At 41.6% G+C, this 25,886-nt stretch overlaps 1 protein-coding gene across 1 annotated transcript in view; it reads left to right on the top strand.

The window, feature by feature from the left end:
- Positions 1-25,886, top strand: part of ARID4B (AT-rich interaction domain 4B) — a 557,657-nt gene that overhangs the window by 225,452 nt on the left and 306,319 nt on the right. The window contains exons 6-7 of the mRNA XM_040429305.1: positions 3,926-4,005; positions 7,308-7,399. Coding sequence (XP_040285239.1) covers positions 3,926-4,005; positions 7,308-7,399 — 172 coding nt within the window. The remainder of the gene's footprint in view (positions 1-3,925; positions 4,006-7,307; positions 7,400-25,886) is intronic.

The following is a 25,886-nucleotide window of genomic DNA, read 5'->3' as shown; positions in this document are numbered from 1 at the left end:
CTATTAGTGAGAAGAAAAGGAGGTAAAATTCATTTGGGTGGTAAGTTGCATGACCGAGCAATAAACGGTGAAAGTAGTGTAGGTCAGAAGTGTAAAAAGTGGCCTGGTCATTAAGGGTGTTTAAGCTAGGGGGGCTGAGGTGGTAAATACAATAGAGGGGGGGCCGGGGGCGGGGCGCACACTGGCCACCAATGATAATACAATGGAGGGAGGGAGGGGGGCCGAGGGGGCCGCACACTGCCCCTAATGATAATACAATAGAGGGAGGGAGGGGGGGCCGCACACTGGCCACCAATGATAATACAATAGAGGGAGGGAGAGGGGGCCGGGGGAGGGGGGGGGCGCACACTGGCCACCAATGATATTCAAACTGGGGAGGGATGGGGGTCTGCCCCCTGCTGCCTGGCAGCCCCTGATCTCTTACAGGGGGCTATGATACGCACAGTTAACCCCTTCAGGTGTGGCACCTGAGGGGTTAATTGTGCTGATCACAGCCCCCTGTAAGAGATCGGGTGCTGCCAGGCAGCAGGGGGCAGTCATGTACACAGTTCGTAGTATATTCTAACTAGAAGCGTCCCCATCACCATGGGAACGCCTCTGTGTTAGAATATACTGTCTGATATGAGTTTTCACGATGTAACTCAAATCCGATGGTATATTCTAACATAGAGGCGTTCCCATGGTGATGGGGACGCTTCAAGTTAAAATATTAGATTGGAGAAAACTCAGATCCGATGGTATAATAGGGACTCCTGACTTTACATTGAAAGTCAATGGGGGATGGATCCGTTTGCAATTGCACCATATTGTGTCAACGTCAAACGGATCCGTCCCCCTTGACTTGCATTGTAAGTCAGGACGGATCCGTTTGCCTCTGCACGGCCAGGCAGACACCAAAACGACTTTTTTCTTCATGTCCGTGGATCCTCCAAAAATCAAGGAAGACCCACGGAAGGAAAAACGGATCACGGAACTACGGAACCCGTTTTTGCGGACCGCAAAAAAAAACGGTCATGTGCATGAGGCCTTACACAGATGTAATGTGCTGCCTTGAAACAGGGATCAGACCCTGTAATGTTGAAGTACTATAGTAGGACAAAAATAAAAAATAATAAAAGTGAAAAAACTGTGGGCCAGATTTATCATTACTATGACAGCTCACTCCACTTTCACATATGGCTAAAGTCAGTTTTAGCCAAGTCAGATTTATGATCGGCCCTTTAAGACTGTAATAAATGTGGTTTGACGGTAGCAGTTTGTCAGTAAGCAGCTTTACAAAAGTCGCACATCTTTACGAAAAAGTCGCACGTCTTTACCAAAAAGTCGCATGTTCTATTAAAAAGTCTCAAAAGATAAGCATGGTCCTCACTGGAGTGAAATTGCGTATTTTTTTGGGACTTTTTAAATAGTCGCAATAGTAAATCTGTCTAGAGATTCATTTACATAAGAAAACACGCCCACTTTCAGAAAACTGGCGAGCATAGTGCAGAGCAGAAAAAAGTCGCAAATTTTTGCGCAGTTTTAGTGATTGCGCAAAAATTTTCGACTTTTTCACTCCATTATTCTGACTTGAGCTAATGATAAATCTGGCCCAGTGTGTTTAACAATGAAAAAAAAATTTAAGTTTCAATTAAGAAAAAAAAGCCCCTTTCCCATAAAAAGAGACATTTATAAAATTGTAAAAAATAGAAAAAAAATACATATATTCGGTATGCGTGTGTAACAAATATCACATGATTTACTCCGTCTGGTCAAAAAATGAGACCCTACCTAAGACAATCACCCACAAAATAATGGAGAATATGGAGATACTAAAACAAAACGCTGTTATTGTGTAAAACTTAAATAAACAAAAAAAGTTTACATATTAGGTATCACCGCCTACATGACCTAACCCCTCAGGTGAGCACCGTAAAAAAATAAAAATAAAAACCATGTCAAAAAAGCAATTTTTTGTCACCTTACATCACAAAAAGTGTAATACCAAGCGATCAAAAAGTCATGAGCACCCTAAAATTGTACCAATCAAACTGTCATCTCATACTGAAAAAATTGAGCCCCTACATAAGACGCCTAAAAAATAAAAAATATTAAAAAAATATATAAAATAACTATGGTTTTCAGAATATGGAGACACAAAAAAAAATTTTTTTTTTGGTATTGTAACAACCTGCTCTATAAAAAATACCACATGATCTAACCTGTCAGATGAACATTGTAAATAACAAATAATAAAAATGGTCCCCAAACTGTTATTTTTTGTTACCTTTCCTCACAAAAAAGTGTAATATAGAGCAACCAAAAATCATATGTACCCTAAAATGGTACCAACAAAAACTGCCACCTTATCCCGTAGTTTCCAAAATGGGGTCATTTTTTTGGGAGTTTCTACTCTAGGAGTGCATCAGGGGATCTTCAAATGTGAAATGGCAACTTACAATTATCCCAGTGAAATCTGCCCTCCAAAAACCATATGGCGTTCCTTTCCTTCTGCTCCCTGCCGTGTGCCCGTTCAGCAGTTTACGACTACATATGGGGTGTTTCTGTAAACTACAGTATCAGGATAATAAATATTGAGTTTTGTTTCGCTGTTAACCCTTGCTTGATTACTGGAAAAAATTGAAAATCTGCCCAAAAAGTGAATTTTTGAAATTTCATCTCCATTTTCCTTTAATTTTTGTGGAACACCTAAAGGATGAACAAAGTTTGTAAAATCAGTTTTGAATACCTTGAGGGGTGTATTTTCTAAAATGGGGCCATTTATGGGTGGTTTCTATTATGTAAACCTCACAAAGTGACTTCAGACCTGAACTGGTTTTTAAAAAGTGGGTTTTGCTTCTAAACTTCTAAGCCTTCTAACGTCCCGTCCCCCCAAGAAAAAAGAAATGTCATTCTACAAAGTGATCCAAACATGAAGTAGACATATGGGAAATGTAAAGTAATGCCGTAACTATTTTAGGAGGTATCAGTATCTGTTTTATCTGTTTTAAAAGCAGAGAAATAGACATTTCGAAAATTGCAAATTTTTCCAAATTATTGGTAAATTTTGTATTTTTTTTATAAATAAAAATGAAATATTTTGACTCAAATTTACCACTGTCATGAAGTACAATATGTGACGAGAAAACATTTTTAGAATGGCTTGGATAAGTAAAAGCGTTTTAAAGTTATCACCACATAAAGGGACACATGTCAGATTTGCAAAAAATCGCCTGGTCCTCAAGGTGAAAAATGGCAAGCTCCTTAAGGGGTTAAGTATTCTGATATTAAAAGTTAGGGAATTGTTTGTTTCTAATGCTGGCCATACACATTGCGGACCTTTTACACTGGCCCAGAATCACCTCGTTCATCGGGTAATTGGATCATTTGTGCGAACACTAAAATTGTCGTTTCCTGGTGGCAGATCGTGCTGTGTAAACATTATCTTCTGCCAGGAATCAGAGTCGTTATGGGGAAGATCAATGGCATTAGCGATCACTCCTCCCCATACTCTGGAGGAGATCGCTGCATGTAAATGCAGTGGTCTCCTCCACTAGCGACCAGCAGATTGTCGGGAAGGAATGCTTCCCTCCCTACAATCTACCGGTACATTGTCCCGTGTAAAGGGACCTTTAGATAGAAGTTGGTTGATGGTTGAACAAATACAGATCTGCTAAACGTTCATTTCACAGACAAGACCATACACATTTTAGAACATATAGGGTAATACAGATCTTTCTGGGAAGTTTCTTTGAAATAAAGATCTTTTGTCCAACTATCGTATGAAAATATTAAACACGGCTGACTTGTTTTCAAGTGATAATGGTCTGTCATTGGTTGGCCAAAATGATCCTTTGTTTTGTTTTGTTTTGGTTGAAATTGTCTGTTTTGATCAACTTGATCAGTAAGCCACAACTAACATTACAGTATTATTTTTGACCAATAGTGTTTGATGATGGTGATGAAAAAACTTTAAGAAGATCCTCACTTTGCTTAAAGGGAGAGAGACATTTTGCAGAGAGTGAAGTAAGTATAAAGTTATGTATCCCAAGTTTTTACTGTGTGGCTGATTTGGGATCAATAATTTCTCCTGCTGTGTCACAACATCACGTTTAAAATTTCAAGTATCAAAATTAGGGTTATTCACTTTAGAAAAAAGACGACTGAGGGGAGATTTAATTACTATGTATAAATATATCAGGGGTCAGTACAGAGATCTATCCCATCATCTATTTATCCCCAGGACGGTGACAAGGGGACATCCTCTGCGTCTGGAGGAAAGAAGGTTTGTACACAAACATAGAAAAGGATTCTTTACGGTAAGAGCAGTGAGACTATGGAACTCTCTGCCTGAGGAGGTGGGGATGGTGAGTTGCTACATAATACCCATCTCTGGTGATCCCACTCTCTTCCCTGCAAGTGTTATCTTATGGTACTTAGTTCTGTGTATGTCTATGATACATAATGAACTTTATGGCACATCCAGGTCTTTAGCTTCGTTTCTTTACCTCTACATAGCATTTCTCCTCATGTGTTATGTTTGATTGAGTAATACGTTAATAAGCTAAATTACCCCTAGATCTAAGCTCACACCCAATAAATCTAGACACAGTCTAAGGGGAGGCACTCGTGTAGGGATAGGTATTATTTGATTTAAAATGCCATATTTGTCTAAGTGCCATCTTGTTTAAGTGCCTAGCAGTTAGGGCAGGAAATACTAGGGATGCTATGTGATTTACACAGACAAAGTTGTTCACAGCGCAGGTATGTTGCAGTATTGTTTCGCCTTGCTTCCTGCTTCTTTTTTCATTGCTGTGTTTTACCTTCAAATTTCTCCATAACTTCCACCTCTTATTCTTTCTTTTCACATCAGTCTCTCCTTTCTTACAGTTTGCATACGCTTTTTACTTCCTTCACCCTGACCCATCTTTTCCCATAGTAAAACACAAGAAACATGCTCGCAAATCGTTCAACCGTCTGCTCTTTCTATTCTATGCTTTCTGAAACTCTTTGTCTTGACTTCGTCCTTTCAAAATCTCATTTTCTATGGGGACGGAATGGATGTGGACAGTACACAGTGTGCTGTCAGCATCCGCATTTGCGGAGAGCGGCCCCGATCTTCAGGTCCGCATCTCCGCAAAAGATAGAACATGTCCTATTCTTGTCCGCAGCTTGCGGACAAGAATAGGCATTTCTATAGGGGTGCCGGGCGGGTGTCACTCGTATAGTGTATTACTGTAGTGCAGCGGCGACATGAAGCGCACGGCGTCATAGCAACCAATGACGCCGTGAGCTCCTGCTCTGAACAGGAATTCAGCCTGGCATACCACTGACCGCTCTCGGCCGCGGAACACGGCCGTGTGCATTCGGCCAAAGGGTGTGCACACTTATGCAACCATATTATTTTATTTTTATATTTTTTCTTCCCTCTACCTAAAAGTCCGGTCCGTATACGGAACTTTTCATTTCAATGGGTCCGCAATAAAATGTAATGTACTCCGTATGCATTCTGTTTCCGTATCTCCGTTCCGTGCAAAGATAGAACATGTCCTGTATTTGGCCGCAAATCACGTTCCATGGCTCCATTAAAGTCAATGGGTCTGCAAAAAAAACGGAATACATACGGAAATGCATCCGTATGTCTTTCGTATCAGTTCCGTTTTTTTTTGCAGAACCATCTATTGAAAATGTTATGCCCAGCCCAATTTGTTCTATGTAATTACTTTATACTGTATATGCCATACAGAAAAACGGAACCGAAACGGAAACAAAAAAACGGAACAACGGATCCGTGAAAAACGGACCGCAAAACACTAAAATAGCCATACGGTAGTGTGAAAGAGGCCTAAAGGTTCTGAAATGATTTATCTTTGTCTCATTTTTTTACATCACAGAAATCTGACATTTTAATAGGGGTGTGTAGACTTTTTATATCCACTGTGTGTATAAGTCTAAAAACAGACAATTCAAGGGTTATCCAGGAAAAGATATTTATGACTTATCCCGAGGACAGGTCATCAGTATCAGATCTGCAGTGTTGCGACACCCCAGACCCCTGCTGATCAGCTGTTAGATGAGGCCTTGAGCTCCACATCCTCTTCCTAGTGATATCACTGTACATCGGTCACATTGCCTAGTTGCAGCTCAGCCCCATTCGAGTCAGTGGGGCTAAGCTGCAATACCAAGCACTGCCACTATATGATGTACGGCGCTGTCCTTAGAAAGCTGCTGGGAGCCTGCATCATTCACCAGAGCTTAGGTGAGCTCAGCGGCTACCTGAAACAGAAGTGATTATGATGACCTTTAAATCTAAAAGTATGCTGACTACCGGACCATATATTTTTTTTCAGATAACTCTAGTCAAAACACCACAGTGGGGATGCAGTGAGTAAAAACTATAAAGTATACAAGAATCAAGCAATTGTTTATATTACAAGTATCAGCATCCAAGGCCAGCATTATATATATGAAATATGTTTAACTTCTACAACGCTAAATGCAAAGTTACAAAAAGAATATCAAACTTATATATAGCAACAAAGGAACATGGTTAGGGAACAACAAAATAACTTTTGATACATATATAACCACAAATGAACATGGTTGATAATATCAACATCCAATAATTTTTACCAAAATCACCATGCTGTGAAGATCAATCTGTTATCTGAAAAAACTATATATGGTCCACAAACTGTTGTCTGTTTTTATACTTCGTTAAGGCTACTTTCACACTAGCTTTCTATTTTCCGGTATTGAGATCCATCATAGGGTCTCAGTACCGGGAAAAAACGCTTCTGTTTTGTCCTCATTCATTGTCAATGGGGACAAAACGTAATTGAACAAAACTGAATGCTACAAAATGCATTCCATTCCGATTGGTTGTGTTCTCATACCAGAGAGCAAACTGCAGCATGCTGCAGTTTTCTTTCTGTCATAGGATGCGGAGCAAGACGGATCTGTCATGACCCACAATCTGTCATGACTTTCAATGGAGTTCATGGCGGATCCATCTTGGCTATCTTAAAGATAATACAACCGGATCCAGCAAAAACGCTAGTGTGATAGTAGCTATATATGTGCACTATATATTTATTTATTTTTGTATGGGTTTTATCTCTTTTTTTGTCTGCTTTTATTCTGCTTCTAATAAACTTGTTTTAATTATATTACCTAGACCTAGAGGGGTGACTTTACATATTTATAATCACATATTTTATAATGATCAGAGCCTGAGGATAGTTCATCAATATCAGGAGTCTGGAAAACCCCTTTAAATTCCCTAAAACTGCTGATAAGACTGATGTTAGTATCTTTTGTTTCAACAGACACTAGACCAACTTCCACTGACCAATCCAGAACATTTTGGAACTCCTGTAATAGGAAAGAAAACAAATCGGGGAAGGAGATCTAATCACATGTGAGTGTCTTCTACACTGAATTGTAACATTTATTCACCAATTTAGTATTTTGATTTAACAGACTAATATTAAATATTTTCTCAGTTTCCTCCTGAAGTCAGACAACACGGGATGCTCCTGTAATTCATTACTTATCTGACGGATCCTGCACCACCACTCTGCTTCTTCCGGCTGTAGCTGTGATGTCATATCAACAACAATGTGAACACTGCAGCCAATCACCAGCCTCAGTGGTTTGTAAAGAGAGCCATGATTGGCTGCAGCGGTAACATGATGTCACCGCTACAGCCGGATAAACAGATCCCGGCTGGGAGAACCAGAGCAGCAACACAGAATCTGTCAAGTAAATAATGATCACTTCTTTATTGCTGGTAGACCTCTTGTGTTGCCTGGGTTCCTCCTGAAACGAGACAAACCCTTTAAAGGGGTTTTCCAGGACCTAGTTTATCACTATAAGATCTGTCAGTGTGTGACTCCTTTCACTCTGGCCAATAAGCTACGGTGCTGAAGCCTGGCATCGGAACCACAGAGCTCTGTAAAGTGTGTAGTGGCTGTGATACATTCATAAAGAAGTGAACAGTATCAGAAGAGATACAATAGGAAGAACAATAAAGCATAAAGCTGAATTTGGTCTGGTGAGATGTATCTATTATTTATTCGAAAGTTGACAGCATCAATCAATGGTATCAATGGTAACATTGCAGCTCATAGATTGAGAAAGTCCATCTATGAGCCAACACTTTGCTTTGTGTACTCAGTATGAATAAAAGAACTGCATCGCTGAACAATCCAAAAATATCATCGTTATTGAGGCTGCGCTTTGTTAAGACCTCTACATCAGACCAGATCATATAAATCCAGATCGTGACAAATACTTTATTTGAAGTGGAATTTTCTTGGAGTGTTTCTACACTTTGTTTTAAATACAAAGAAGACACAATAAACAAAGAGCACTTACAGTATAAGAACTACATTGAATTCATAGTTGGATAACAACAACACCAAGAAGAACCTGAGATTGTTCTGTTAATTAAGATTGAGCAGTCCCAGTGCCTCTGTACACATAATCAACTTGGCTACAATACTCTGAACCAATATCTTGTGTCTATAGCCTCTGTCCACAACGGTGGTTTCCTCTAGGCATCAGACCCTCTAACCAATTCTGTGTTGGCCGATCCACAAAGGAACACTCTGCCAACAAATTCTGTATCTTAGTGCTGCGCTTAAAAGATAATATAGGTTTTCTCACTGGTACATATCCTTAAAGGAGTATTCCATCTCTAACAAGTTCTGTGTTGGCTCATCTACAAAGGAACCCTTCAGCAACAAAGTCTGTATCTTAGTGCTGCACAGCCAGATCGTATCCACAGGGTTTAGGGCCCCCAATCTCAAATATTGCACATAACGGTTACTGACAAAAAATATAGGGTGGTGAACACTGTAGCCACAGTCTTGATATTCTGGGTATATCAAGTTATCCCCTATCCACAGGATATTTGTTAATTATTAGATCGGATGGGGTCCTCCCGCTGGGACCTCCACCGATTACAAGGGCCCCAAACCCTGTGGAACCCCTTCCTGAAATGAACTGAGCGAGTGGTCGGAAATGCACGGCAATTCCGTTCATTCGTATGGGAGCTCCGGATATAGCTGAGTTCTGTACTCTGCTATTTCCAGAACTTCCATAGAAATGAATGGAGCGGCTGTGCACATTTCCGACCACCCACACAGTTCATTTCCTGGGGATCCATGGGGTTTAGGGCCTCTAATCTCAAATATTGCACATAAGGGTTACTGACAAAGTAATTCATCTTCCCTTTCGAAAGAGACAAAAATAGGGTGGTGAACGCTGGAGCCACAGGTGTTCCTATTACCATACCCAGAATCTGATGATACAGGATAATTCTGTAAATATGACATGTCTCTTTATGTGGTAATAACTTTGGAATGCTTCTACTTATCCAAGCTATTATAGAGATTGTCTTCTCGTGACACTTGTTAATGGTAAATTTGATTTGCTTTACCTTCATTTACAACAAAAAAAATCCCAAATTTAGAGAAATGTGCAAGAACTATTTTCTAAATTTCAAAAGTTTCAATTTCACATTTTTTTAATTCTCTGCTTTTAAGACATATAGCCATCCCTCATAAAATAGATATTAACCCCTTAAAGAACCAGGCCCATTTTCATTTTTGCATTTTTGTTTTTTCTTCCATACATTCCAATAGCCATAGCTTTTTAAATTTTCCATTCATATAGTCATATGAGGGCTTACTTATTGAGATTTTTAATGGCATCATTTAATTTACCATGTCTTATATTGGAAAACAGAAAAAAATTATTTGTTGGGTGAAACTGAAAAATCCCACAATGCAAAGTTTTTTGTGTTTTGATAAAACGGTGTCCAGTGTGCACTAAAAATGACATGATGTCCTTATTCTGGGGGTCAATACGATTACAGTTGACACCAAATAAGGAGGGGGTTTGGGAAAAGGTTTCTAATAGTAGAAATTCATTTTTGAAGTTATTACCCTAAGTCTCGTGAGACTTTGCGAAGTAATAACTTCAGCTGTTAGGAGCCAATACATTCTAATACTGTACGGAGCACTCACTCCGTACAGTATTCTAGCGAAGTTTTCTGCCAATCGACTTTGGATGTTTCATCTAAAGTCAATTTGCTCATCTCTAGTGATAACTGTGTAATTGTACTGACCCAGGGAATGAAGGGGGCAGGTCAGTTTTACTGCATAGGGAACGCTGTAAAAACAAAACCCATAAAAACTGGTGAAATAGCATTTTTTCCAATTTCACCCTATTTGGAAATTTTTTTTCCAGCTTCCGACTACATTGTATGCAACAATTGGTGCCATTAGAAAGTACAAATGGTCCACAAAAAGCAAGCCCGCATACAGCTATGTCAACTGGAAAAATAAAAAGTGTTATGCAGGGTGGATTTGATTTAAATCACGATTTAAATCACTAGTCATCAAGGCTTGATTTAAATCATAGTTTTCTACATAAAGACTAATTCTTGCTGGTATAACTTATAATATGCAAGTAGATGAAGATTTTTAGAACAACAACTTTTCATATTAGTTTGATTAGATTGATTCTGTATTCATAGGTTTGTAGAACAGCACAGTTAGGATTAAGGTATTTTTCTCAACTCTGTTCATGTTATAACATTTTTGCTGTGAAGAAGAGGCATGTGATCTCTGCTGAGTCTAATTCAGTTTTGAGAACTGCAAAAGTAAAGCAAGCATCTGTGATAATATCTTGTAGGCAGAGAAACTGCCCAATAATCTTACATGGAAGAGCATGACATTGTGAATGGACAAAGGGGGAAACTAACTCTCCTTAGGGAGAGAGCACCTTAATCAGTGTGAGGAGACTTTTAGGCCATACATGCTCCTCTGGAATTCTGGGAGGGAAGAAATGCAAATGAGCTCTTAACAAGCTTTGACTCTAATGCCACCAGATGTAAGGCAGCTTATCTTATAAGTCAATATTCAGCTCTTAAAATAAGCCTTGAGACATGACTTGGATATCAAATAAGCCAGCACCTCATCTGCAGACAGCTGTTTCAGACACAGGCCTCCTACCCAGTTAAGCCAGTACTCTCTGCTCTGCACTGATGAAGGGCAATCACCCCGAAACAGCTGTCTGCAGATGAGGTGCTGGCTTATTTAATATCCAAGTCATGTCTCAAGGCTTATTTTAAGAGCTGAATATAGACTTATACGATAGCTGCCTTACATCTGGTGGCATTAGAGGCAAAGCTTGTTAAGAGCTCATTTGCATTTCTTCCCTCCCATTGTGAATGGATTAATGGAATTTATTTACCAAAAAAATTAAACATATACAGCCTTATTCTACATAATTAAAAAAAACTAATCTTTATTTCATGATGGAATAACCTTTGGATGGTAATATTTTCCTCAAAAAGCATTTTATATATATAAAAAAAATATCTGATTTCAATCAAAAAAATCGGATTTTTTTTTATTTTAAAAATCATTGATTTTTATCCACCCTGGTGTTATGACTCATAGTCAGGGAGGGAAAAAATGAAAACACAAAAATGAAAAATCTTCTGGGGCTCAAAAGGTTTAGGACCAATTTTAAAAACTACATCCCTCTAATTATTCAAAACTGATTTTTACAAAATATTCTACATAAACTAAAAGAAAATGGTGGTGAAAAATTTTTGCTGATTTTTCCATTTTAATAAATTTTTCCTGTAACACAGCAAGGGTTAACAGCAAAAAAATAAAAATAACTGATTCTGCAGTTTAATAGGGGACTTTTGAGGGTCTGATCCCTTCTACCAATGCAGAGTAATATCTATCGGTGATTGTGAGCCAAAACCAGGATTGGAGCCTCCTCAGAGATAAGATAGAAGGGAAAGATCTGCACCTGTTCTGTGTTTAGAGCCGCACCTGGTTTTGGCTCAAAATCACTGATGGAAATCACTAAACAAAACAGTGACATGTGAATAAGGGCTCATGCACATGACCCTAGCATGTTTTGTGATCCACAAATTATGGATCTGCAAAACACGAATAACGGCCTCATTGGTTCTGCATTTTGCAGAACAGAATGTCCTGGCCTCTATAGAACAGTCCAAAATCTGAAGTCGATTAATTCCCCAACTTAGTTTTAGGCTACTTTCACACTAACGGTTTAGTTTTCCAGTTTTCTATCCTCTGGATAGATCATCAGCTTCTGATCGGCGGGGTTCCGACACCAGGGACCCCCGCCGATCAGCTGTTTGAGAAGGCAGCGGTGCTCCAGCAGCGCCGCAGCATTCTCACGGTTTACCGCCGGCCCACTGACGTCACGACTAATATCAACTAGCGTGGGCGGGGCTAAGCTCCATTCAAGTGAACAGAGCTTAGCCCCGCCCACGCTAGTTGATACTAGTCGTGACGTCACTGGGCCAGCGGTAAACAGTGAGCAGGCCGCGGCGCTACTGGAGCGCCGCTGCCTTCTCAAACAGCTGATCGGCGGGGTTCCCGGGTGTCGCCCCCCCGCCGATCAGAAGCTGATGATCTATCCAGAGGATAGATCATCAGTTAAAACAAAGTGCAGAACCCCTTTAAAGTCGTGTCAAAGGCTGAAGTTATTCACTGAAATCTCACGCGACTTTAGACTTAATGAATTTTGTCTACGCGAGGCACATACATTTTAAGGCCTATTGCACACGGACGTTTTTTTTTCCCGTTTACTGGACGTTTTTTGCGTTCCGTATACGGTCCGTATACGGAACCATTCATTTCAATGGGTCCGCAAAAAAAACGGAATGTACTCCGTATGCATTCCGTTTCCGTATTTCCGTTTTTCCGTTCCGTTTTAACATAGAACATGTCCTATTATTGCCCGCAAATCACAGTCCGTGGCTCTATTCAAGTCAATGGGTCCGCAAAAAAACGGAACACATACGGAAATGCATCCGTATGTCTTCCGTTTCCGTTCCGTTTTTTGCTGAACCATCTATTGAAAATGTTATGCCCAGCCCAATTTTATCTATGTAATTACTGTATACTGTATATGCCATACGGAAAAACGGAACGGAAAAACGGAACAGAAACGGAAACACAACGGAAACAAAAAACGGAACAACGGATCCATGAAAAATGGATCGCAAAACACTGAAAAAGCCATACGGTCGTGTGCAATAGGCCTAATGCTGTATGGAAACAGGTTTCCATACAGCATTAAAACTAAGTTGGGGATCAAATCGACTTTGGATCTTGGATCTGAAGCTCGATACACTCACACCTAAGTCTTATCCTTGTCCATAAAACGGACAAGAACGGGATATGTTCCATATTTTTGGAGGTGCCACGAAACAGACATATGGATGCGGCCAGCACACTGTGTTCTGTCTGTATGTTTTGCGGCCCCACTGAAAAGAATGGATCTGGATCCGACTTGCACAAAAAGGTGGATTGTATGGGGAAAAATGTGGGAATGCCATTTTTTTTGTGGACGGACGGACGTTACAAGGCTTAGAAGTTTAGAAGCAAATCTTGAAATTTTTCTGAAAATTTCTAAAACCCACTTTTTCAGGAGCAGTTCAGGTCTGTAGTCACTTTGTGAGGCTTACATAATAGAAACCACCCAAAAACTCTTTTTACAAACTACACCCCTCAAGGTATTCAAAACTGATTTTACAAACTTTGTTAACCCTTTAGGTGTTCCACAAGAATTAATGGAAAATAGAGATAAAATTTCACTTTTTTGGCAGATTTTTCATTTGAATCCATTTTTTCCAGTTACAAAGCAAGGGTTAACAGCCAAACAAAACTCAATATTCATGGCCCTGATTCTGTAGTTTACAGAAGCACCCCATATGTGGTCGTAAACTGCTGTACGGGCACACGGCAGGGCGCAGAAGGAAGGGAATTCCATACGGTTTTTGGAAGGCCGATTTTGCTGGACTGGTTTTTTGACACCATGTCCCATTTGAAGCCCCCCTGGATGCACCCCTAGAGTAGAAACTCCAAAAAAGTGACCCCATTTTGGAAACTACGGGATAGGGTGGCAGTTTTGTTGGTACTATTTTAGGGTACATATGATTTTTGGTTGCTCTATATTACACTTTTTGTGAGGCAAGGTAACAAGAAATAGCTGTTTTGGCACAGTTTTTATTTTTTGTTATTTACAACATTCATCTGACGGGTTAGATCATGTGGTATTTTTATAGAGCAGGTTGTCACGGACGCGACAATACCTAATGTGACTACTTTTTTTGGTTATTTGTTTCAGTTTTACATAACAAAGCATTTAAAAAAAATATATTTTTTCTTTAGTGTCTCCACATTCTGAAAGCCATAGTTTTATTTATTTTTTGGGCGACTGTCTTGTTTAGGGGCTCATTTTTTTCGGGATGAGATGATCGCTTGCTTTTACAATTTTTGTGATGTTGTAAGGTGACAAAAAATGGCTTTTTTTACACCGTTTTTATTTTCTTTATTTTTACGGTATTTACCTGAGGGGTTAGGTCATGTGATATTTTTATAGAGCAGATTATTACAGACGTGGCGATACCTAATATGTCTACTTTTTTTTCATGTAAGTTTTACACAATGATTTCATTTTTGAAACAAAAAAAAATAATGTTTTAGTGTCTCCATAGTCTGAGAGCCATAGTTTTTTCAGTTTTTGGGTGATTATCCTGGGTAGGGTATGATTTTTTGCGGGATGAGATGACGATTTGATTGGCACAATTTTGGGGTGTGTATGACTTTTAGATCGCTTGCTATTACACACTTTTTGTGATGTAAGGTGACAAAAAAAATGCTTTTTTTTACACCATTTTTATTTATTTACGGTGTTCACCTGACGGGTCATACATAATTTGTATACTTTTTTTAATTTACTTACATTTTACACAATACCAGCATTTTTTAAACAAAAAAAATTATGTTTTAGTGGCTCCATATTCTGAGAGAGAGTTTTATTTTTTGGGCGATTGGCTTAGGTAGAGGCTAAATTTTTGCGGGATGAGTTGCCGGTTAGATTGGTACTATTTTGGGTGGCATACGCCTTTTTGACCATCTGGTGTTGCACTTTTTTTACACCGTTTTAAAAAATATATTTTTATGGTATTTATCGGACAGTGTGGATTATGGGATATATTTATAGAGCCGGTCATTACGGACGCGGCGATACCTAATATGTGTGTTTATTTTTTTATTTATTTTTTATTCTATAATAAGGGGAAAGGTTCATTTTTTTTATTTTTATTTTTTTACTTTATTAATATTATTACTATATTAATTTTATTAAAACAAAACTTTTTTTTTCTTTACTTTATATCTGAAGTTCACTTTTGGGGGTCTGATCTCCTGTTCAATGCATTACAATACATTTGTATTGTAATGCATTGCCTGTTCGTGTACTACAGTGAGTAGTACACAAACAGGTTGCCTAGGAGATCCAGCCTGAGGCTGGATCTCCTCGGCTCCCGTAGAAAGCAGTTCCTGATGCCGTGCAAGGCATCGAGTCCCCATGCATCAGGCTGCCTTCTGAGACATCGAGTCCCCGCCACAGCAGCGCGGGACTAGATGGGCTCCCTCAAACAAAAACCCAGTAGCGGCATAAAAGGGGTTAATCCGCAGCGATCGCCGATACGGATCCTCAGCATTGACCCAGGGTGCCTGCTGATTGATTTCAGCAAGCATCCAATTACGATAAGTACCAGGACATCAGGACGTTCCTAGACACCCTGTGTCTGTAAGAGGTTAAAGGGGTTTTCTCACTTCAGCAAATGGCATTTATCATGTAGAGAAAGTTAATACAAGGCATTTACTAATGTATAGCGATTGTCCATATTGCCTGCTTTGCTGGCTTGATCATTTTTCCATATCATTATACACTGCTAATTTCCATGGTTATCCTGCAATTCAGCAGCGGTGCCCATACTTGCACACTATAGGAAAAAGTGTCGGCCTATGAGCAGACCCATGGTCCCAGCTATCAGAGAGGCTAGCACCTTTTCCTATATTGTGCAAGCATGCCACTACTGCTGGATTACAAGGAAGCAGTGTATAATGTGATGGAAAACTGACTCAAGCCAGTAAAGGAAGCAATATGGACAATCGCAATACATTAGTAAGTATCTTGTATTAACTTCCTCTACATGATAATTGCCAGTTGCTGATGAGAGACATCCGCTTTAAGGGCTCTTTCACACGAGTGGATGCCGTGCGAGTAATCGGTTGTGTGAAAGACAGACAAGCCCCGCTCTGTACAGCAGAGACACGGAGCATTAACATGATTGATAATGCTCTGTGCCTCTCTGTGACCTTTTTACTACAAAATCACAGTGAGATAAAGTTGCCATTGTGGTTTTGTAGTAAAAAGATTCCGGAGAGGCACGGAGCATTATCAATCATGTTAATGTTCTGTGTCTCTGCTGTCCGGAGCGGGGCTTGGCTTTCAATCACGCTGTGGATGATGCGCACGGCATCCGTTCGTGTGAAAAAGCCCTAAGTCTTTAACTTGTTCGGCCACTTTTCATTTCAGAAAAGTAGGTGTAAATAATACCAGGTAGAACCTAGTGTAGTTCAGTAGCAGGCAGCCCACTTAACCACCTAACTGTTTTGCCTGAGCTCAGCTTGGGCTGTGGGAAAAGTACTTAAAGGTGTTGTGTCACTTCAGCAAATAGCATTTATTATGTAGAGAAAGTTAAAACAAGGCACTTACAAATGTATTGTTATTACCCATATTGCCTCTTTTACTTGCTTGATTCATTTTTCCATCACATTATATACTGCTTGTTTCCATGGTTACGACCACCCTGCAGTCCAGAAGTGGTGTGTCACGGATGTAGTAGGGAAGAACACCAAAAGACAACAAGACGGAAGGGAAAAGACACTAGGCCTCACCGCTAGGGAAGGAAAAGGGTCACCACCTATGAAACCCTGCTCCTGACCATAACTCCTATCCGTATGGGCACCTCTCGATGGTAGAGATGCCCATACACAGGAACCTAGAAAACCCTGGTGGCCCTCAGATGCCCTAGACTTAATGACAGGGCAGAGACAACCCGCTCCTTCCCTGGTGAAGGAATCAGCGTCTCACTGAGGGGGGGGGGGGGGAAATACAAAACACAACAAGCGGAACACTTAACTTCTAAGGATGATGGATGATCAGGACTTCAACTAGAACCACACTTCAGCTCTTCCAACACCAAATGAAGCTATCCAGAGCAAGGAGTGATGGGTGAAGTCAAACTAAATAGGGGGAGGTAAAGGTCACATGATCCACACCTGAACAGGAGGCATGGACATACAAGCAACACACAGACAAAGTGAAACCAAAAGATGCTGTCAGATCACTAATGGGCAGATAATCTTTCAGACCTTCTCAAACCTGTCACCGGTGTGACATGGTGACAGTGCTTGCACACTATAGAAAAAAGCACTTGCCTAGGTGCTCTCCCACGGTCCCAGCCACCAGAGATGCTGTAGTGTACAAGCACAGCCACCACTGATGATTGCAGGGTGGTTATAACCATGGAAAACGAGCAATGTATAATGTGATGGAAAAATTAAATCACAGTACATTAGTAAGTGGCTTGTATTAACTTTCTCTACATGATAAATGGCACTATATACATAGGATATAAAAAGTCTACACACCCCTGTTAAAAGGTCAGGTTTCTGTGCTGTAAAAAAAGGAGACAAAGATAAATCATTTCAGAACTTTTTACACCTTTAATGTGACCTATAAACTGTACCACTCAATTGAAGAACAAACTGAAATTTTTTAGGTGGAGGGAAGAAAACCAAAAAAACTAAAATAATGTGGTTGCATAAGTGTGCACACCCTCTTATAACTGGGGATGTAGCTGTGTTCAGAATTAGGCAATCACATTCAAAATCATGTTAAATAGGAGTCACCTGCCATCATTTAAAGAGGACCTTTCACCTGTATAAACTATGTTAACTGAGTTTGCTGCCATATAGAGCGGCACCCGGGGATCTCACTGCACTTACTATTATCCCCGGGCGCCGCTCCGTTCTCCCGTTATAGGCTCCGGTACCTTTGCTTCTTAAGTTATAGTAGGCGGGTCTTCTCTTGTCCTGTGGGCGTCTCCTTCTCCTAGGCTGCAGCGCTGGCCAATCGCAGCTCACAGCCTGGGAGAAAAAAACCTCCCAGGCTGTGAGCTGTGCGCTGCGATTGGCCAGCGCAGCAGCCTAGGAGAAGGAGACGCCCACAGGACAAGAGAAGACCCGCCTACTATAACTTAAGAAGCAAAGGTACCGGAGCCTATAACGGGAGAACGGAGCGGCGCCCGGGGATAATAGTAAGTGCAGTGAGATCCCCGGGTGCCGCTCTATATGGCAGCATACTCAGTTAACATTGTTTATACAGGTGAAAGGTCCTCTTTAAAGTGCCTCTGATTAACCCCAAATAAAGTTCAGCTGCTCTAGTTGGTCTTTCCTGAAATTCTCTTAGTCGCATCCCACAGCAAAAGCCATGGTCCACGGAGAGCTTCCAAAGCATCAGAGGGATCTCATTGTTAAAAGGTATCAGTCAGGAGAACCATGGAATACAGTGAAGACAGTCATCATCAAGTGGAGAAAATATGGCACAACAAGAACTGGACGTCCCTCCAAAATTGCTAAAAAGACGAGAAGAAAACTGGACTGGGAGGCTACCAAGAGGCCTACAGCAAGATTAACCACCTCAGCCCCCAGTGCTTAAACACCCTGAAAGACCAGGCCACTTTTTACACTTCTGACCTACACTACTTTCACCGTTTATTGCTCGGTCATGCAACTTACCACCCAAATGAATTTTACCTCCTTTTCTTCTCACTAATAGAGCTTTCATTTGGTGGTATTTCATTGCTGCTGACATTTTTACTTTTTTTGTTATTAATCGAAATTTAACGATTTTTTTGCAAAGAAATGACATTTTACACTTTCAGTTGTAAAATTTTGCAAAAAAAACGACATCCATATATAAATTTTGCTCTAAATCTATTGTTCTACATGTCTTTGATAAAAAAAAAATGTTTGGGTAAAAAAAAAAAATGGTTTGGGTAAAAGTTATAGCGTTTACAAACTATGGTACAAAAATGTGAATTTCCGCTTTTTGAAGCAGCTCTGACTTTCTGAGCACCTGTCATGTTTCCTGAGGTTCTACAATGCCCAGACAGTACAAACACCCCACAAATGACCCCATTTCGGAAAGTACACACCCTAAGGTATTCGTTGATGGGTATAGTGAGTTCATAGAACTTTTTATTTTTTGTCACAAGTTAGCGGAAAATGATGATTTTTTTTTTTTTCTTACAAAGTCTCATATTCCACTAACTTGTGACAAAAAATAAAAAGTTCTACGAACTCACTATGCCCATCACGAAATACCTTGGGGTCTCTTCTTTCCAAAATGGGGTCACTTGTGGGGTAGTTATACTGCCCTGGCATTCTAGGGGCCCAAATGTGTGGTACGGAGTTTGAAATCAAATTCTGTAAAAAATGACCTGTGAAATCCGAAAGGTGCTCTTTGGAATATGGGCCCCTTTGCCCACCTAGGCTGCAAAAAAGTGTCACACATCTGGTATCTCTGTATTCAGGAGAAGTTGAGGAATGTTTTTTGGGGTGTCTTTTTACATATACCCATGCTGGGTGAGATAAATATCTTGGCAAAAGACAACTTTTCCCATTTTTTTATACAAAGTTGGCATTTGACCAAGATATTTATCTCACCCAGCATGGGTATATGTAAAAAGACACCCCAAAAAACATTCCTCAACTTCTCCTGAATACAGAGATACCAGATGTGTGACACTTTTTTGCAGCCTAGGTGGGCAAAGGGGCCCATATTCCAAAGAGCATCCTTTCGGATTTCACAGGTCATTTTTTACTGAATTTGATTTCAAACTCCTTACCACACATTTGGGCCCCTAGAATGCCAGGGCAGTATAACTACCCCACAAGTGACCCCATTTTGGAAAGAAGAGACCCCAAGGTATTCGCTGATGGGCATAGTGAGTTCATGGAAGTTTTTATTTTTTGTCACAAGTTAGTGGAATATGAGACTTTGTATGAAAAAAAAATAAAAAATCATCATTTTCCACTAACTTGTGACAAAAAATAAAAAATTCTAGGAACTCGCCATGCCCCTCACGGAATACCTTGGGGTGTCTTCTTTCCAAAATGGGGTCACTTGTAGGGTAGTTATACTGCCCTGGCATTCTAGGGGCCCAAATGTGTGGTAAGGAGTTTGAAATCAAATTCTGTAAAAAATGACCTGTGAAATCCGAAAGGTGCTCTTTGGAATGTGGGCCCCTTTGCCCACCTAGGCTGCAAAAAAGTGTCACACATCTGGTATCTCTGTATTCAGGAGAAGTTGAGGAATGTGTTTTGGGGTGTCTTTTTACATATACCCATGCTGGGTGAGAGAAATATCTTGGTCAAATGCCAACTTTGTATAAAAAAATGGGAAAAGTTGTCTTTTGCCAAGATATTTCTCTCACCCAGCATGGGTATATGTAAAATGACACCCCAAAACACATTCCCCACCTTCTCCTGAGTACGGAGATACCAGATGTGTGACACTTTTTTGCAGCCTAGGTGGGCAAAGGGGCCCATATTCCAAAGAGCACCTTTCGGATTTCACAGGTCATTTTTTACAGAATTTGATTTCAAACTCCTTACCACACATTTGGGCCCCTAGAATGCCAGGGCAGTATAACTACCCCACAAGTGACCCCATTTTGGAAAAAAGAGACCCCAAGGTATTCGCTGATGGGCATAGTGAGTTCATGGAAGTTTTTATTTTTTGTCACAAGTTAGTGGAATATGAGACTTTGTATGAAAAAAAAAAAAAAATCATCATTTTCCACTAACTTGTGACAAAAAATAAAAAATTCTAGGAACTTGCCATGCCCCTCACGGAATACCTTGGGGTGTCTTCTTTCCAAAATGGGGTCACTTGTGGGGTAGTTATACTGCCCTGGCATTTTCCATGGGCCCTAATGTGTGGTAAGTACTTAAATGACCTGTGAAATCCGAAAGGTGCTCTTTGGAATGTGGGCCCCTTTGCCCACCTAGGCTGCAAAAAAGTGTCACACATCTGGTATCTCCGTACTCAGGAGAAGGTTGGGAATGTGTTTTGTGGTGTCATTTTACATATACCCATGCTGGGTGAGAGAAATATCTTGGCAAAAGACAACTTTTCCCATTTTTTTATACAAAGTTGGCATTTGACCAAGATATTTATCTCACCCAGCATGGGTATATGTAAAAAGACACCCCAAAACACATTCCTCAACTTCTCCTGAATACAGAGATACCAGATGTGTGACACTTTTTTGCAGCCTAGGTGGGCAAAGGTGCCCAAATTCCTTTTAGGAGGGCATTTTTAGACATTTGGATACCAGACTTCTTCTCACACTTTGGGGCCCCTAAAATGCCAGGGCAGTATAAATACCCCACATGTGACCCCGTTTTTGAAAAAAAAAACCCCAAGGTATTCAATGAGGGGCATGGCGAGTTCATAGAAAAAAAAAAATTTTGGCACAAGTTAGCGGAAATTGATTTTTTTGATATTGTTCTCACAAAGTCTCCCTTTCCGCTAACTTGGGACAAAAATTTCAATCTTTCATGGACTCAATATGCCCCTCAGCGAATACCTTGGGGTGTCTTCTTTCCAAAATGGGGTCATTTGTGGGGTGTTTGTACTGCCCTGGCATTTGAGGGTCTCCGCAATCATTACATGTATGCCCAGCATTAGGAGTTTCTGCTATTCTCCTTATATTGAGCATACAGGTAATGAGATTTTTTTTTTCCGTTCAGCCTCTGGGCTGAAAGAAAAAAATGAACGGCACAGATTTCTTCATTCGCATCGATCAATGTGGATGAAAAAATCTCTGCCAAAAAAAGAAAAAGGAGGGGAAAGGCGTCTGCCAGGACATAGGAGCTCCGCCCAACATCCATACCCACTTCAGCTCGTATGCCCTGGCAAACCCGATTTCTCCATTCACATCAATCGATGTGGATGAATAAATCATTGCCGGGATTTTTTTTTTTTATATATACAAAGTGTTTGCCAAAGTATATGAACACCGCCACCTCCTCAGCTCATATGCCTCGGCAAACATATCTTTTACTGAAGAGGAGAAATCTCGTCTTGCAGCGCCGCATACACCGACTTGCGTGTAATCTGACAGCAGCGCAATGCTTCTGTCCGAATGCACATCAGTGCTGCAGCTAGTCGATCGGTTGGTCCACCTGGAAGGTAAAAAAAACAAAACAAAAAAGAAAAAACCAGGCCGCAAAGCAATAACTTTATTAACTTTAGAACAGAACATATTAACTTTTTTTAAACTTTTTAAACTTTTTTACTTACCGGTAATTTTTTTTTTGTTTAGTTTTTTTTACCTTTATAGAACAAACCTCTCCTTCCCCATGGGACAATGTGCAAAGCGCAAATCGCCCAAAGATGTGGCGAAGTACGTTATGCACTTTATCCCAGGTGAAAGGAGAGGTTTGCAGCAGCTGTGAGTAAAAGGGCCCTAATAGCCCTGTGTGCCTGTCCTGTGAGATGCAATCCCTATGCTAGGTGTACGGAAACACTCACCTAAGCATAGGGCAGGGTGGTCAGGGCAGTCAGGACAGAAATAGCGGGTGTCACGCCTTATTCCACTCCTGCTACAGACACGACATTTTTTTCGGGGTGGCGGTTGGGTTGAGGTACCAGCAACGACACTGGGGAAATGTCGCTCGTGTAGACGGCTAACTACACTGGTGGATGGGGCCACGGAACCTCCTGGGTAAAGGAGGTTCGCGATGATCTCTTCCTGGAATTTGAGGAAGGATCCTGTTCTCCCAGCCTTACTGTAGAGAACAAAACTATTGTACAGCGCCAATTGAATTAAATATACAGACACCTTCTTATACCAGCGTCTGGTTCTGCGGGAAACTAAATAGGGAGCCAACATCTGGTCATTGAAGTCCACCCCTCCCATGAGCGCATTATAGTCGTGGACTGAGAGGGGCTTTTCAATGACACGGGTTGCCCTTTCAATTTGGATTGTCGTGTCTGCGTGAATGGAGGAGAGCATGTAAACGTCACGCTTGTCTCTCCATTTCACCGCGAGCAGTTCTTCGTTACACAAGGCAGCCCTCTCCCCCCTTGCAAGACGGGTGGTTACAAGCCGTTGGGGGAAGCCCACGCGACTAGTTCGCGCGGTGCCACAGGCGCAAATCCGTTCTAGAAACAAATGCCTAAAGAGGGCCACACTTGTGTAAAAATTGTCCACATAAAGATGGTACCCCTTGCCGAATAAGGGTGACACCAAGTCCCAGACTGTCTTCCCACTGCTCCCCAGGTAGTCAGGGCAACCGACCGGCTCCAGGGTCTGATCTTTTCCCTCATAGATCCGAAATTTGTGGGTATAGCCTGTGGCCCTTTCACAGAGCTTATACAATTTGACCCCATACCGGGCACGCTTGCTTGGGATGTATTGTTTGAAGCCAAGGCGCCCGGTAAAATGTATTAGGGACTCGTCTACGCAGATGTTTTGCTCAGGGGTATACAAATCTGCAAATTTCTGGTTGAAATGGTCTATGAGGGGCCGAATTTTGTGGAGCCGGTCAAAAGCTGGGTGGCCTCTGGGACGGAAGGTGGTGTTGTCGCTAAAATGCAGAAAACGCAGGATGGTCTCAAATCGTGTCCTGGACATAGCAGCAGAGAACATGGGCATGTGATGAATTGGGTTCGTGGACCAATATGACCGCAATTCATGTTTTTTTGTCAGGCCCATGTTGAGGAGAAGGCCCAGAAAAATTTTAAGTTCGGAAACTTGGACTGGTTTCCACCGGAAAGGCTGGGCATAATAGCTTTCCGGGTTTGCGGTTATAAATTGTGTGGCATACTGGTTGGTCTCTGCCACGACTAAGTCCAAGAGCTCCGCAGTCAAGAACAGCTCAAAAAATCCCAGGGCCGAACCGATTTGAGCCGTCTCAACCCGAACTCCAGACTGGGCGGTGAAAGGGGGAACTACAGGTGCGGCTGAAGTTGGTGACTGCCAATCAGGGTTTGCCAGCACCTCAGGGACTCTAGGGGGTCTACGGGCCTGTCTGCGCGGTGGCTGCTACGGGGTAACTACTGCACGTGCCACCGTACCAGCTTCAACTGCCCTTCTGGTGCTCGCTACTTCACCATGTTGTACGGCAGTGCTGGTACTAGGTCCAGGAAGGGCTGCGCTGCTGGTGTATGCCTCACCACGTGATCCGGCAGCGACAGCCCCACTCTGCTGCTCTTGAAGCGGATCCTGCGTAACCTGTGGTCTAGCGACACGGGGCCGGGTACGCCTGGTGCTGCCAGGGACCTCCACCTCCTCGTCCGGGTCTCTGACTTTGGGTCAGAGAGCCACTGCTTTCCACAGGTTCATATTCTGACCCGCTAGATTCGTCAGATGAGGGTTCCCACTCGTCATCCGACTGGGTCAGAATCCTGTAGGCCTCTTCAGAAGAATACCCCCTGTTTGACATTTTGGACTACTAAATTTAGGGGTATTCCCTGAGACTACCCAAGAAAAAAAGCAAACCTGTCTTACAAAGGGGAGGCTAGCGAAGTACCGGAGGCCGCTGCGGTTGATAAAAAATATCAAAACTGATTTTTTTATCGCCGCAGTGCGTGTAAAGTGAATGTGCAGTGATCAAAAAATAATAATTTTTTGTCACTGCGGTGGGGCGGGTGTGGGTGAACGCACGTGTGGGCGACCGATCAAGCCTGATCGGGCAAACACTGCGTTTTGGGTGGAGGGCGAACTAAAGTGACACTAATACTATTATAGATCTGACCGTGATCAGTTTTGATCACTTACAGATACTATAAAAGTACAAATGCTGATTAGCGATACGCTAATCAGCGAATAAAAGTGACTGCGGTGCGGTGCGGTGGGGTGGGCACTAACTGACGCTAACTACCTAACCAAGGGGCCTAAACTATCCCTAAAACCTATCAGTCAATACCAGTGAAAAAAAAAAAGTGACAGTTTACACTGATCACTTTTTTTCCTTTCACTAGTGATTGACAGGGGCGATCAAAGGGGTGATCAAAGGGTTAATTGGGGTGCAGGGGGGTGATCTGGGGCTAAGGTGTAGTGTTTGGTGTACTCACAGTTCAGTCTGCTCCTGTGCTGGATCCAACCGACGAAAAGGACCAGCACAGGAGCAGAGAAGCCATATAACAGATCATATTTACTAATATGATCTGTTATCTGGCTTGTGATTCGATTTTTTAAAAATCAGCAACCTGCCAGCGCCGATCATTGGCTGGCAGGTTGCTGATGCAATTCTCCTCGAACTTTTGCCGGCCCGCGATGCGCATGCGCGGGCCGGCTGTGACCGAAATCTCGCGTCTCGCGAGAGGACGCGCCGGCGCGTCCACTCGGAATGAAACAACCACCTCCAGGACGCGTCTGTGCGTACAGCGGTCCGGAGGTGGTTAAAGGAGCTGCAGGAATATCTGGCAAGTACTGGCTGTGTGGTACATGTGATAACAATCTCCCGTATTCTTCATATGTCTGGGCTATGGGAGTAGAGTGGCAAGACGAAAGCCTTTTCTTACGAAGAAAAACATCCAAGCCAGGCTACATTTTGCAAAAACACATCTGAAGTCTCCCAAAAGCATGTGGGAAAAGGTGTTATGGTATGATGAAACCAAGGTTGAACTTTTTGGCCATAATTCCAAAAATATGTTTGCCGCAAAAACAACACTGCACATCACCAAAAGAGCACCATACCCACAGTGAAGCATGGTGGTGGCAGCATGGTGGTGGAGGGCTGTGCACAGGAGAAGCCCTCGCAATCTGACAGATTTGGAGTGTTTTTGCAAAGAAGAGTGGGCAAATCTTGCCAAGTCAAAATGTGCCATGCTGATAGACTCATACCCAAAAAGACTAAGTGCTGTAATAAAATCAAAAGGTGCTTCAACAAAGTATTAGTTTAAGG

This window comes from Bufo bufo, chromosome 4 (genome assembly GCF_905171765.1).
Source record: "Bufo bufo chromosome 4, aBufBuf1.1, whole genome shotgun sequence".
In the NCBI taxonomy this organism is placed as follows: domain Eukaryota; kingdom Metazoa; phylum Chordata; class Amphibia; order Anura; family Bufonidae; genus Bufo; species Bufo bufo.
This window is presented reverse-complemented; position numbering and strand designations above follow the sequence as displayed.